The 15,937-nt window shown below is 43.5% G+C and overlaps 1 protein-coding gene across 1 annotated transcript in view; it reads right to left on the reverse strand.

The window, feature by feature from the left end:
• The window catches only part of RFX8 (regulatory factor X8), a 53,051-nt gene that overhangs the window by 15,865 nt on the left and 21,249 nt on the right, over positions 1 to 15,937 (reverse strand). The window contains exons 5-9 of the mRNA XM_054009920.1: positions 13,226 to 13,289; positions 3,842 to 3,952; positions 3,678 to 3,755; positions 2,829 to 2,942; positions 1,984 to 2,134 (exon numbers count right to left, since the gene is read on the reverse strand). Coding sequence (XP_053865895.1) covers positions 1,984 to 2,134; positions 2,829 to 2,942; positions 3,678 to 3,755; positions 3,842 to 3,952; positions 13,226 to 13,289 — 518 coding nt within the window. The remainder of the gene's footprint in view (positions 1 to 1,983; positions 2,135 to 2,828; positions 2,943 to 3,677; positions 3,756 to 3,841; positions 3,953 to 13,225; positions 13,290 to 15,937) is intronic.

The following is a 15,937-nucleotide window of genomic DNA, read 5'->3' on the forward strand; positions in this document are numbered from 1 at the left end:
TCATAACTTGGCGAAATTTGGGCAGATTTTCACAGGGAGAGCATAAGGCACATCCCTGAGACAAAGCCTCCTCCTCCCTCTTGATCAAATTTCAAGGCATGATGAGGGCGCTAGAGTATTTCAGAGATCTACCTCTCTACTCCAGACATGTCTCCTTCTGTCCAAACTAAAATCTCAGCCTGTCTCTCAGACATTGTCTTGTGGATGTCTAGTCATCAGCCATCAAGCTCAACATGGCAAAAAAGAGCTTCTAATCCTCCACCCAAACCCTTCCCACTATCTCCTTTCTCAATCACTGGCAACACGACCATCTTCTCTGCCACTCAGTCCAGTAACCTGGGTGTTATCTTCAACTCAGACCTCTTCCTAGGTCCTCACATCCATGCTATGTCTAAGTCTTGCAGATTCTTTCTGCATAACACCTCTAAGATGCAGCCTTTCCTATCCATCCACACAACTAAAACTCATGTCCAAGCTCTCATCATCTTGCATCTCAATTACTGCAACATCATCTTCCCTGGCCCTTGCCCTGTTGCTATTCATTCAGAATGCTGCTGCAAAGATAATTCTCCTAGGCTTTGACTATGTCACCCCTCTCTTTGCATCCCTTCACTGGCTCCCTCTCCGCTATCATATCAAACATACACCATTTCTCTTCACTTTCAAGGCCCTTGATGATCTATCTCCACCCTACCTAACATCTCTCATTCAGTAATGAAAAGTTGACTCCCAACTCTGATTAGCCCATGATGTCAGCCATCATCACCCACTTCTTAAAATTTTCAAACAAACACCTATATGCTTTCTGCCATGCTGCCCTTCATGCTTCGGAGAAGTTCCCTGTAAACATCCACAAAGCGACCTCATTATCCACCTTCAAAATCCTCCTTAAAACTGTACTTTGCTGTGCGGCCTACAAAAAATTGACAACAGTTAGGCTGCCAGTGTGCTGAGACCACTGCCTATCATACTGGTTGTTTCCTTGTACTGTCTCATCTGTCTGTCTGTATCCATCTGTTGTCTCTGGTCTTAGATTGCAAGCTCTTTGGGGCAGAGACTGTCTTTCTGTTCCGTGTTTGTACAGCACCTAGCACAATGGGGCTCTGGTACATGTCTGGGCTCCCAGGTGCTATGATGTTGATGATGATGATGATGACTGATAATTATAATTAATAATAATACAATAAAGAAAGAAAATGCTTCAGATTTTTTAACATGGGCAAAACAACATATTTTCTCCTAGCCTCGTTCTCATAAATGACTGAACTGTTCCCCCTGAAATTTTCCAAGAAAATTCAGTTGGAGCATGGAAAATTTCAACCCAAATTTTTAAAGTTTAGCAAAGTTATAAGAAACTGAAAACAGGATCTCATAATGGGAAGTGTTGTGCAACCTTAATAATAGATGATGCTACCAACCCTGCATATAATAATTTCATAAATGAATAAGAACTTGGAAGTTTGTTACAGCTTACAAAATGGTATCACTATTTATCTGTTGTTTGTAAAGTTGCACTCAGTAATTTAGTTTGTTTACCAAAATGCTGGTGATGTACTATAACTTTAAGATAGACCTTGCTGTCAGTTTCAGCTATTTCTAACTATGATCTACCGTCTCTGCACATTATTCATAATCATCGACACTGCCAAAGAGACCATGCCCAGGCACAGGTTTTACAAAAAGTTTTATAAACACTCTTACTTAGCATGGTTTAGCATTGACTGGACATAATTTGGTTAAAACTGTTTTTACAAATTGTTTGAGACTACTTATTTTTGGTTGTAACCAAATTAATCCCAGTCCTCACAGGTATCAAAATCATGCCACCTGAAAGTTTTTAAAATCATATTTTAAAAATGGTTTAGTAACAGTCTTCTTTGCACTGTAGGTGGAGCTTAAAAATAGATTTGTTATAAAGTTTTGAACAATTTCTATCCATCCATCTATCCATCCACTTATAATTTCTCTATTATTGATGTATACCTTTGATTTTGGACATTCGTAGTAAGAATGGAAAATCTTCTAAAACAGTAAGCAGCCAGAGTTTAACTTTTTTACTGAACAATCTGACTGACTTCAAATATTGTATAGAGACATCTTTCAGGAAGTCATCAAGCAGAATGCTCTCCATTTCCTAAAACAGAGGTTCATAGGGAAACTACATTATTTTTGGCTTGCTACAGATGCTTCTAGAATCATAAAACAAAATTGTATTTATGGTCTAAATCTGCATAATACTAGGGGCCTGTTCCTACTTCCACTAAAGTCAATGGCAAAACTCCCATTGATTTTAATGGCAGTAGGAACAGATGCTAACTATAGAAGCCTAAATATCATTTCTTTAATTAGTTATCAAACATTATTATGATGGCCAGTTTCAGGTAAAAGGTAAATTCTTATGAATGAAGAACTATATGTTTCAATATGAAAGTTTCACTAAAAGTATATACTGCTGTCAAAGGAACAACATAGGTTTGGTGTTTTTTAAAAATGTCAGCAATCCAATGTTCATTCTTCATCAGTCACATCCAACCTCATGTTAAAATAGCCCAAGGTCATAAAAGCAAATTCCACTGATGTAGGCTGGATCTTTTAAAGGAGCCTATGAAAATTCAGTGAGAATTGGGTGTCAAACTCCAATGGGCTCATCCAAAAATCTCAGGCATAGAGTTTCAACATAGAGTACAAAGAACAGACTTAAGATTCAGGTGGTATTTCTGGGTACAGATACATAATAAACAACTGTGATTCTGTCTCAAATAGAATTATTGAAAAGATGTGAATGGATAGCAAAATAATTGCAATAAACAAATCTGTGTCTACAGTACCTTGAACAGCTGTCTATCATAGCATTTAAAGAGTTGGCATATATCTGGCAGTGACATAAGCATTATTGTTTCAGGCTGCAAAGACTTCCAGAATGACATGATAAGGTCTTCCACCTATTGCACAAATTCCTTGGTTAATTTTCATTACATTTGCACTTGTGGAACGCTAAATTGAATGCAAACAACACAACACTCCTCACTGCAGCAGAGAGAGGAGCTCTGATGGAGCCAATAGTGGTTCCTTGGTTCTCTTCCTGGCTCCATCCTAGTCTAGTTCAGGCCCAGGTTAGAGCAGCCTGGGGAGCCAGTTAAACCTTAAAAGGAAATTGAAGAAAAAAGAAGAAAAGAAGCAGTAACGTAAATATGGCCCCAGATATGGGGATAACTGGCTGAATATGAACTATGCCTTTCTCAAGAACAGTTCTGTAAATCACCCCCACAACCAACCCATGTTTAAACACAAATCAGCCAAAAACTAAGGCAAAGTTTGGTAGAAGTCTTGTTCTCCTTATAGTGTTCTGAGATCCACCAAGCATTTTTTCCTCTTTCAGAAGTCAACATCTGCCCTTTGCAAAGTATTTAAATTCAAACTCATTTTAAATTCAATGGGAGTTAGGCACCTAAATAGTTGGGTCTCTAATTTGGCCTTTGGAACACGTAAGTATGTTATGTTAATAAAGTATTCCAGAATGATTTAACTGAGTGCTCATTTTGCATATAAATAATCATCACCTGACATAAAGAAAGTGAACTTAATGGAAATAATTTTGTCATTGCAATCAGTTTTTGTCATCTAAATAAATCACTAATACTCATATTTACAGATATGTTGTTAAAACAATGGCATACCCTGTCAAGTTCATTGTTCCTCAAGTTCTGTAAAACATCTTGACAATAGTTACAATACTCATCAGCAAGCAATGCAACCTAGAGAATGCAAACAAAAAAGAGTCTGCAAAACAATCACACAGGCCAAGCGCTAATTTTCTTGATTACTGAATGGCTAAACTTACTATTTTATATGAGTGTGTCTTTCCTAACTCTTGCTCCCAAGAAGAAAATCTCTTGAATTCAGGCAAAGGGGATCCAAATTTGTCTTTCTCTGTCTGCAAATTGATACCGGACTGGAAATAATTTAAAGGCTTACTTTTTTAAACAATCACTCTGTTAGATTTTTAAATTTAAACAATAAAATGTTAAGAAAAGAAGAACACACTTATCTTACTAACATTTCACATTATATTAAAGGCACTCAGGCCCAGATTTATAAAGGTATTTAGGCATTGCTGTGCTCAGCATCACAACACCTAACTGATTTAAGAGCCTGAATCCCTTCAACAGTCAATAGGATTTAGATTTCCCAGTGCCTAAATTCCTTTTGAAAATGAGACTTGGGCTCCTAAACCAGTTAGGCATTGTGACATTGAGCAAAGTAACATCTACGTACCTTTAAAAATCTGGGCCTCAGTGTGTTTATATGTTAGATAAACAGTATTGTCAAAGCAACTCATTTATTTCTTCATGGGAATGCTTGTCCCAATACCTATTGTGACAGATGTGAGACCTTAGAAGTGCATGGAACTCAGGAACCTCTTAATGCCAACCAGCAAGGAGGTGCAGAAGGGTTACAGAGATCACTGGGACCTGACATGTACATTCTAGCTCACAAAAGAGTGTCATGTAAGGTCTCAAATAAAAGCCAGTGTCACACTGGTCATCAATAATTTTGTGAATTGTATACGTACAAATCACGTAAGGAGCTGAAAATATGTTCTTAAAGTCTAGATAAAAATAGTGGTCACCAGCAAAGGTGAAAAAACAGGTTTTCTTTCAGACAAGAGATGTATACCCATCTGTTTACATGTAAATTGAATATTGTCTCATTCACAATGGGTCTCCCATCACCAGTCTGAACTAAATGCAAATGAAGGATTGTGGGGACGTGAGAAAGAAATTGACAAGAAGAGAAAAACAGCAGTGGGGAGAGAGAGTCTGGTGGTACAGATCACAGGTTTTCTGGAGTATATATGGGGAGTGTGATGGGATACACAAGTCTTGCACTGGACAACAAGGGGTTAAGGAGCTGCTCTGGAATCAACCAGCCCTGCCCTGCCACACCTGCAAGAGATTCACAGACTGGAGGAGAAATTAAAAGGGAGCAGAACAGCTCACTTGGAGGCAGGCCAGGGAAGAAAAAGGACCTTCATCACCTTGCAGCATCTGAAGAAAGGACTGAGGGAAGGCAGGATCTCTCCCATCCACAGCTGCCTGAAGGTCCCTCCCTGAGACAAGAGAGGACCGGCTTCTGATAGACCCTGAGAGGGAGGCATTTCCCCCCTCACCTATTACTAACCCCATTGGTTTGTGTTGATTCCCTGTATTTGGTTTATAGACTATCCCTGAAGGGGTGAGACTTGGAACTGACCTGGCCAGAGGCCCAGGCATGAGAAGAGAGGAAGAGAGTCACCATGCCACGCCTGGCTGCGAAGGGGTGCCAAGTGGTGAGCTGACCCCCTTCATGCTTTCCTGTAGAGACACCAAACATTGGACAATAGTGGGGTGGCAGGGAGTGGTCCAGGGAGGGCAGTCTTAAAGCGCTCATGGGTGTCAGACCCTTTTATTGCCCTCAGAGGGCCCTGTGCTGGAGTGGCAGGGCCTGGACTCCCCTAACAAAACCCTCTTTGCAGGTCGAAGGGCCTAAGTCCCTGACTACTAGGCAACGCTCCCCACGACTGAAGATCATTACAGGGGGACACCCTTCACTGAGGAAATAAAAGGACAATGATTTTGCTTTATGAAAAAGGGGTCTCAAGCAGGCTTGGTTGAAAACACTGAGGAGAACTTTGGGTGAAATAAGCTTCTTTGGACAAGAGAGTAACCTATTAAAGTTTAGTCTCTAGAAAGTTTATGATTTTGTTGGATATGTAACCATTTATTTCCAATATTCTTACTCATTACTACTTGAGCAGCAGCATAGGAGTCAGCAAATAGCTGAAAATAAGGGATTTTGAGTGGCAATCTGTTAGAGGAGAAGAGAGCCAGGCCCCAGGGCCGGCCTGAGACCAAATGGCACCTCAGGTGAGGATCGTCTTCAGTACCCCCCATCCTCCCCCCATTTGTTAAATCTTTGAATACCTGTCCTGGCCCCTGAGCCCAGCACCTCAGGAGTTTGCCCTGGTCGCCTGCCCCTAAATCCAGTTCTTGAGAGTTTGTTTGCTTGTTTGCTTTTTGCTTGCTGTTTTGTTTTTTGTTCTCAGTTTAAAGAGGCTTGTAGATGGCAGTGTGCTGTGAAAGAAGCAGAGCATTTGACCACAGCAGAGCCCTGATTAGGGGGCCTATAAAGGCAGCCAAGCAGCCAGCCACGAGCATAGAAGCAAACGCACAGAAGCCAGCAAACAGAGCTGAAAACAGGGGAGTAGAAGTTTGGGCAAGGTAGTAAGTGCTGTTCTTTTTATTTTGTGTGGTGTGGTTTTTTTTTGGGGGGGGGAGGGGGGTTTGTGGTGTTTTTTTGGTTGGGTTTGTTTTTTTTGTTTTCCTTGATAGAAGCTTAGGAAGAAAGGCTATGATAGTGACAGAGGCAGCAGTGGTAGTGACCCAAGAAATGGAAGAGACAATGAAGATGACTGGAATGTGTAAGCTGTGTGATGTACATTATCCTGGAGAGGGTACCCAAAAAGTGCTTTGCTTGTATGAAGGACCACCCGATAAAGCTGATGGAAGAGAAGAGCTAAGGTTTGGAGACACAGACAAAAACAATGGTTGAGTTTTAACTGGAATTCGAGCAGAGAATGAAGGGAAGGCAAGAGGAGGTTGAAGGGAAAATTCAAGATTCACAGTTGCAAGCTGAATTGGAGAACTGTGAGGGTAGACTGCTGGATGAGGAAAGTGGCAGTGAAAGCATGGGACTATGAGAACCAGGCAGAGGAAAAGATCAGCTAGTGAAGCAGAAATTGAGCTCAGAAACAGGTTTGCTGAGTTGTACAATGAAGAGCACAGCAGGCTGCAACAGAAGGTGGGAGGGCAAGGAAGAAGAGAAGAGTGGCTAGTCCTACAAGAAGAGGGAACAGTAAATGCAGATTGCCAGGTTTTGGAGCCCCAGAAGGATAGGGGACAACTCGCAGAAGATTGCAAGGAAGAGCAAAAAATAAGAGGACTTGAAGCCAGAAAGAGCAGAACGAGGAATACCAGAGAATCACAACAACAATAGGGGACTCCCTATTAAGAAGAACAGACAGGTCTGTCACCGGAGATGATCTGGAAAACGGAAGGGTGTGCTGTCAGCTGGGAGCTAAAATATGGGATGTGGACCTCAGGCTGAAGAGAATCCTAATGAGAGCAGGGAAGAATCTACTGTCCTTCACATGGAAACAACTGATACCACTAGATTCTTGCTGGAACACATCAAGAGAGATTATGCCAGGCTGGGTAAGACACTTTAAGAAATGGAGTCTCGGGTGATCTTGAGTGGGATTCTACCTGTCCCTAGAGGAGGAGAATGAAGGTGAGACAACAATATGATGATCAACCATTACAATGATAGCCAGGCAGTGTTGCTATAAGGAGGGCTTTGGGATATTTGATCACTGGAAAGCATTCGTGAACAGAGGACTATTCTCATGGGATGGACTCCACCTGAGTAGGGAGGGAAACAGACTTCTGGGATGGAGGTTGGCACAACTGATCAAAAGAACTTTCAAACTAGGTATCTGGGGGAGACAGTTGGGAGATGTTCATGTATGCTCCACAACTGATTGTAATACTGAATGGGAGGAAACTCAAGTAAGAAAGGATATAGCAATGGAGAAAGGAACAACAGAAGTAGGGTAATGGACATCAAGAGGAAAGATAGTGCCGATACCAATGATAGGTCAGGTAGGTGATACTGACAGTATAATGACTGTACCTAAACAGGTGAGGAATCTAGGCAAAGCAATACAGAAACTACTAAGATGTCTGTACACCAAAGCAAGGAGCCTGGGTAACAAAATGGATGAACTAGAACTACTGGTGCAGAAAGTGAAACCAGATATTATAGGGATAACAGAAACATGATGGAATAGTAAAGATTGGAGTACGTGTACTGAAGGGTATGGGCTGTACAGGAAAGACAGAAATAAAGGTAAAGGTGGTGGAGTAGCATTGTATATTAACAATGAGGTAGACTGTGAAGAAATTAGAAGTGTTGGAATGGATAAGACAGTGACTGTTTGTGTCAAAATCACTTTAGGGAAGAAAGCTACCAGAGATTCCCCAGGAGCAGAGCGGGCTGGGCCGGGTCACTCCACTTCCCGCCGCCCCATGAGTGCGGGGTCAGGCCTGGCTGCCCTGCACTCACCGGGCGGCAGGAAGAGGAGTGACCCGGCCCCAGCCCGCTCCGCTGGCTCGTGCTGAGGGGCGGTTTCCCTCCCACCCCCCAGTCCCTCACGGCGGAGGCCTGGGGCCAGCCCCCCGCCCTTGGAGGCCTGGGGCCCCAAACAGCCCCCCTGTGGGGGAGCTGCGTAGCGCACCAAAATGGCTAGGGATGGTCCTGTGTGCAGTGATGCAGAATTCCCCCATGAGTAATAGGGCCTATCAACAAAAATGTTTGCTATAGGCTGGGGATGTATCAGTTGGAAGTGACAGCAGGAGAAAGACCTGTGCATATTGGTTGATCTCAGGATGACTATGATCTGCCAATGTGATGCAGCTGTGAAAAAGGCTAATGAGTCCTAGGATGCATCAGGTGAGGTATTTCCGGAAGAGACAAGGAAGTGTTAATACACCTCTACCCCGATATAACGCTGTCCTCGGGAGCCAAAAAATCTTACAGCGTTATAGGTGAAACCGGGTTATATCGAACTTGCTTTGATCCAACGGAGTGCGCAGCCCCGCTCCCTCGGAGTGCTGCTTTACCGCGATATATCTGAATTCATGTTATATCGGGTCACATTATATTGGGTTAGAGATGTACCATTATACAAGACACTAGTGAGACCTAATCTGGAATACTGCATGCAATTCTGGTCTCCCATGTTTAAGAAAGACTAATTCAAACTAGTGCAGAGAAGGGCTACTCGGAAGCTCAGAGGAATGGAAAACCTGCCTTATGAGTGGAGACTCAAGGAGCTTGGCTTGTTTAGCCGAACCAAATGAAAGCTGAGGGGATATATGATTACTCTCTAAAATACAGTGGAGGGATAAATACCAGGGAGGGAGAGGAGTTAAAGTTGAGCACCAAAACTGACACAAGAACAAATGGATATAAACTGGCCATCAACAAGTTTAGGCTTGAAATTAGATGAAAGTTTCTAAACATCAGAGGAGTGAAGTTCTAGAACAGCCTTCTAAGGGGAGCAGTTGGGGCAAAAAATCTAACTTGTTTCAAGACTGAGCTTGATAAGTTTATGAAGGGGATGGTATGATGAGGTTGCCTACAGTGGCATATGGCCCATCTGCGACTGCTAGTAGCAAACATTCCCACTGGCCAGAGAGGGGACACAAGACAGGGAGGACTCTGAGTTACTAAGGAGAATTCTTTGCCAGGAGTCTGGCTAGTGGGTCTGCCTATATGCTCAGGATCTAATTGTTCACCATATTCCGGGTTGTGAAGGAATTTTTCCCCAGATCAGATTGGCAGAGACCTTGTGGTTTTTTTACCTTCCTCTGCAGCATGGGGCCTGGGTCACTTGCAGACTTAAATTAGAGTCAATGGTGGATTCTCTGTAACTTGAAGTCTTTAAATCATGATTTGAGGACTTAAGTAACTCAGCCAGAGTATTACAAGAGTGGGTGGGTGAGGTTCTGCAGCCTGCAATGTGCAGGAGGTCAGACTAGATGATCATGATGGTCCTTTCTGATCTTACAGTCTATAAGTGTATAGAATCTTTATTCTTTAATAATAAACTTATTCTTGTTTTCACTATAAATACATCTAAATGCTGGTGTTAGGCAAAGTGATGATTCTATGTTGAATCTTTAAAGCTGGTGCGTACTGTTCCTTTGGAAACAGCTGGCCTGGTAATTGTGTGCGTGTTCAGTGGGCAAAGGACTGGACACTGCAGGGAACGCTTGGAGGAAGCATGTTGGTGGTGGCTGTCACTCCCTGCAGAGAGTGAGCAAGGCCCTTGGAGGCCTGGAAGGTAGGAAGTGCTTGTGATGCCAGAGGCTATTGGTTTCAGGGAGCTGATCCACAGCAGGCAAACACAAAACTGCTTCATGCTAAGGCCTGGTGGCAGTGAGGTGCCTCACAACCTTGGATATCCCCAAGGAGTGTCATAGTGCAGAAGCTTCAAAGAATATTTTATTGAGATATTCCGGTTATTATATGCACATGGGTTCTTCATAGATTATTATATCTATAAATTCTATATATAGCTCTGTGAGCAAGGGGATTCAATTCTGGCTCCATGGGGGAGGATCACAGACCTTCCTGCAGGAATCTGAATCACTGGAGGGTATCACAGGATAGCTGGCTCCTGTAGATAGACTAAGCCCAGCTCCCCTGGACCAGAACAGGTAAACCCAGTCCAGCCAGTTAAAGAGGGCTGGGCTATCCCTGAGTGTATAAAGGGTTGCTGGGGGGGAACTAGGGGAGATTGATTGAGACAGGTTGTGCCCTAGGGAGGGGAGGCCCACACTGAAGTGGAGTTAGCTCCTGAGGTGGGTCCCTGGTGCAAGGGGCCAGGGGCTGTGGGAAGCATCTCTGGGGCTGTTGCTCCAAAAGGAGAGCAGAGCTGGTTGAACCTGGGAAGCTGCCAGGAGTAGAGTGCCAGAGACCCCTGGGAAGGGTGACCCTGAAGCCTGGGGCCAAGGATTGAGTTAAAAGACTGTTTTCTGTTTGTTTGCTATCTCTGTTAAGGAAATAAACTTCCTTGCTAATGACTGAGCATGGCAGTGCATGTTTTGGAGCTGGGGAGAAGCTGAGGGGGTAATTAATGCATACATAAACAACTATGCAGAAGTAACACCCCCTGGGGGGAATTGCATATGCAAGTTTTGACCAGCTTCAAGAGACCCAGCAGGCAAAGAATGGAGAATTGGATGAGGAAGCAGCCTGAGCCCTGAGCAGACTGGGGTGGCCAGGGACGGGACAAGGGGAGGGGGGAGAACGGGGGGCGGGGGAGGACAGGACATGATTCCTCACTCAATCCATGAACAGACATGACATTTTAACCAAGAGGGCAAAACCCTGCTGGAAGGGTCTACATGTAGAAGATGGGTGATGCCTGGTAAGCTTGGCATGTATGTAGACTGTTTATTCATTTATGATACATTTTCTCTGTAATGCTTTTCTCCTAAATAAATATACTGTGCTCTGTGAAAGTTGGCTGATCGCTGGTACTCTATCAGAGCCCTGGGAGAGAGCAGAGCAGGCACTGCACTAATCTCAGACTGCTGGGGTAAGTACAGTGGATTGTAAGGGAATTGCAACCCTAAAACTCTGGTCTGGGGGGCAAGGAATGCAGGTTGCCACCCATAGATAGATGATGACTAGAGGCAGCTAAACCTGGAACTGTGACACCTCACCTATTCACTGGAAGGTAGGGGTGTGTAAAAGGAACAGCAATGGGCTGGCTAGAAATCCAGAGCCTAAAGAATATACATTTATTTTCACAGAATGTATTTAGTGATATGTATATCCTAAGTACCTTTTCTATGGGTATGTCTACACTGCGATGTAAATCCAGGGTTAGTGGGACTCGAGTCAGCTGACCTGTGTTAGGAACCCTGGGCTTGAGCATCTACACTGTATTTAAATTCTATGGGTACGTTTATACTTACCTCCAGGTCTGGCGGTAAGCAATCGATCCCGGATTGATCCTGGAAGTTCTCGCCGTTGACGCCGGTACTCCTGCTCCGCGAGAGGAGTACGCGGAGTTGACGGGGGAGCCTGCCTGCCACGTGTGGACCCAAGGTAAGTTCGAACTAAGATACTTCGACTTCAGCTACGTTATTCACGTAGTTGAAGTTGCGTATCTTAGTTCGAAGTGGGGGGTTAGTGTGGACCAGCCCTTAGTTAAGACTTTTCTAACCCATGCTGAAACCTAGGACTCTGGGGTTCACGTTGTAATGTGCATACCCAAGTAAAAGTAACCATATCCCAGAGTCCCTACCGCTCCCACCTCACCCAAATGTGTCTGCTCTACCCTAGGACTATAGCGCACTGTGAGAAAACTTTACTGCCCACCCTGCACATTACCAGGAAGCAGCTCGCTTTGCAAAAGGCTTGATAGGTTCACTCTCAATTGCAAACCCAGGAGGTTCTGTGATAGCGGGCTTACAGCTCGGTGATCAGAACAGAATGGGTTAATGCCGACCTGAGCTGCTGCCATTTGCCAAGGGAGTTAGGGTGAGGGCTTCCGTTTTCAGTAGAGTGGGTTGCAGATTGTTGGGATACAGAGGACTAAGGAAGCTGTCACATGGAACTGTAGGATACTTTTGGACCTGAGTCAAGCGGGGCTGTAGCTACACTGCAAAGCAATAGGGTTTGGACCCTGGGTCCCGGCTTGACTTGAGCTTGGGCCTTCCAGCCCTATAGGGTCCAGGGCCCTAGCCTGGGTTAGCTCAATTGCAGTGTCAACACAAGTGGGGTTAGCCTTGCACAGGGCTTACACTATAGTATAGACATACTAACACAAAATTTCATAATCATGACATTCTAAATAATCTTAAGTATAGCTGGCTCTGCTACTGAGGTCACTGGATATAATATTGTCCTGTGTCTGCACGTTTTTCATCTATTATCATTGCATACACTTGTAATACACTCATTGCCATATCCGAGTGCTCTACAAAAATAAGAGAGACATCCACACTCCTCCTTTCCCTCAGTTTAATCAGGGTTCTCCTATTGGTCACATCCTGTTGGCAGGCTACCAAGAATTCCAATGTCAAGACAACTCCCAGCAGTGTTATTTCAAAAACATCTGCACTAGCAGGTGAGCTTCACATCAGACCCTAATGGTGGAAAGGGTCTTTTTTTTTTTTTTTTTTTAATCCTTTGGCAATACTTGAATTCTTGTCATGCCAATACAGCCTCATTGAACCGTACTGACTGGCTCAGCAGCCCGACGTTTCGTGAAAATGAGTCTGTAAGTGTGGGCCTGCACCGCGAAGGCCATGTCCTACTGACACCGATAGACACAAACCTGGGCTCTGTTAGCCACAGCTTCCACACTAAGCCTAGCTAATGATTTGGGCAGACAGTGAGGTGACAAAAAATATTTAACCAGTAAGTAAGCAAAAAAAAAAAAAAAAAAAAGTAACCAGCTAATGTGCCTATGTACAGAGACATACTACTTTAAAGGGTATTCTGGGCAGGCTGCATTTCACTAAGATATAACGTGTGACAGTTTTAGGTCATTAAACCGTTACTGATCTCTCTGTTTTATAGTAAATCCACTTTATTTGATACTCACCGTTCCTTTTCTGTAGCCACTGCTCTCATAATTTGCTGCATCCTCAGAACTGGAACCATCCCCACTGTGGTGGAATACACATAACATATAAAGCCAATTTTAAAAACTGTTGGCTTCTTAGGTCTTTAGTATGAAAATGATCTCTAACTAGCTAGGTTATCAGACTGGGACTGACACAACCGTTTGTGTAATAAAAAAAAAAAAAAACTCTCCCTCTTGCCACTCTATCCCATGACTTTTAGTTTATTCATTGATTTTCTAAATGGGTTGATCTCTCAGATCTTAATTAAAAAATCATTATGCAAATAAAATCAACAAAAAGTCCATTTTAAAATGCAAAGGTGGGTGATTAGATTTTTTCAACTTCTTGTGCCAAATTCATTATTTCACATTAGTGGATGCAACTCCATTGAAACAAACACACAAAAGAACTACAAACATGTAAATAATGAAAGGGGCCCATTTTATCACCTTGAGCACTTTGGGTACGTCCGGACTACCCGCCGAATTGGCGGGTAATAATTGATCTAGACGCGATATATCGATCCCCAAACGCATCCCGTCAACTCCGGAACTCCACCAGGGCGAGCGGCGGTAGCGGAGTCGACGGGGGAGCCGCGGCTGTCGATGCCACGCTGTGAGGACGGGAGGTAAGTCGAAATAAGATAAGTCGACTTCAGCTACGCTATTCCCATAGCTGAAGTTGCGTATCTTACATCGAGCCCCCCCTTCCAGTGTAGACCAGCCCTTTGATTGTACATCCCATCCCTTCCTCCCCCCTTTATGGTCAATTTAGATTGTAAATTGTTCAGAGTGGGAACTAGATCTTCAGCTTTGTAATGCATCTGAGGTGTCCCACAAGGCTCAGCCCTAGTCCATCCTACTCAACATTTATATGAATAAATTGAGGAAGCTTGTTTGACAACATAGATTGAAATTCCAGGAATGTGCAGAAAATATGCAGCTCTACCTGTTTTACATCCGCTGTAAACAACACCATATCCCAGCTCTCTCTGTGGTTGGCTGGCTGAAGCTGCTCACAGGCAAGAGAGATGTAATACTGACAGGAAGAGGGAAGCATTTTCAAGAACTTTCATAGCTTTGGGTCCTTTTGGACTCCTCAGTGTTTTTGGAGCATAGCCATGGTTGTGTAAAAAGTACACTTCCACTTACGGCTGGCCAGAAGCTGCGTTAGGACTGTCCAACCAGACACAGACCTCATGATGGTGATCCATGCATTTGTGACCTCAAGACTTGCGTACTGCAACTCATTGTGTGTAGGGAGAAAGCCACCCACCCTGAAATAACTCAACCACGGAAAATGCAGTAGCATATCTACTTAGGGCATGTTAGTCTCTACAGAGACTATACCAATTTAGTATGTCATCACAGTTGTGCCAGCATAGCCCCGTAGTGTAGCTGCAGCCTACTTTAATGGAAGAGTTTTTCTGTCAGGTTAGGAAAACTCCTCCCCGAACAAAGTTATCTGAGGGATGGTCTACACTGGGAACTTACATCAGAATATCTAAGTCTCTTAGGCATATGAAAAATCCACACCCCTAAAGTAGGGTTGCCAATTTTGGTTGGACATATTCCTGGAGATTTCATCACATGGCAATCTTTAATTAAAGATTAATCTTTAATTCCTGGAACCTCCAGGACAATCCTGGATTGGCAACTCTACTTGAGAGACATAGCTATGCCACCATAACCCCTGGAGTAGACAGCATTAGATCAACAGAGGAATTCTTCCATTGACCTAGCTACCATCTCTTGAGGAAGTGGATTACCTACGCCAAGAGGAGACCCCTCCCATCGGCCTAGGTAGTGTACACTGAAGCGGTAGAGCAGCAGCTGCAGCTGTGCCACTGTAGTGCAGTGGGTGGAGCTCAATCTTTCCAGACCACTTCCAGGAGTCTAATTTGTCTTGCGTACCCCCAAGTTATACCTCAGTTAAAAAACGACTTGCTTACAAAATCAGACATAAAAATACAAAAGTGTCACAGCACACTATTAGTGCTAAATTGCTTACTTTCTCATGCTCACCATATAATTACAAAATAAATCAATTGGGATATAAATATTGTACTTACATTTCAGTGCATAGTTCATAGAGCAGTATAAAGTCATTGTACGAAATTTTAGTTTGTACTGACTGCGCTAGTGCTTTTTATGTAGCCTATTGTAAAACTAGGCAAATATCTAGATGAGCTGATGTACCCCCTGGAAGACATGTGCATACCCCCACTACTGTAGTGGTTTAAGTATAGACAGACCCTAAGTTGACAGAAGCACTCTTTTTTCAAAATCCTGCCTGATATAAGAATGTTGAATCAACTTTTCAGTGTAGAACAGGCCTTAAAAACACAACTCACTGAAAACACATTATCCCATTGCCCTGCTGTCTGCATTGGCTTCTCATTAAGAACAGAGGCCAATTCAAGGTCTCTGTCCTGATATTTAAAACCATCCATGGGACTGGATCTAGCCACTTGAGAGATCACTGCTCCCTCTGCCACTATGATCTGCCATGAAAGCTCCGTTCCGCTGGAAAAATGAAATTGTTGATCAATGACCATTATGGGCCACGACCTTAACACTATGTATGTTCAATAATATGCTTAATGTCTTCACGCCAACACCATCCCAGAATCCAGAGCTTTTTAAGTTGGTGAGTGAAGAAATGAAGAAACTTAGAACTAGAAGTATTTC

The sequence above is a fragment of the Malaclemys terrapin genome, chromosome 1 (assembly GCF_027887155.1).
Source record: "Malaclemys terrapin pileata isolate rMalTer1 chromosome 1, rMalTer1.hap1, whole genome shotgun sequence".
In the NCBI taxonomy this organism is placed as follows: domain Eukaryota; kingdom Metazoa; phylum Chordata; order Testudines; family Emydidae; genus Malaclemys; species Malaclemys terrapin.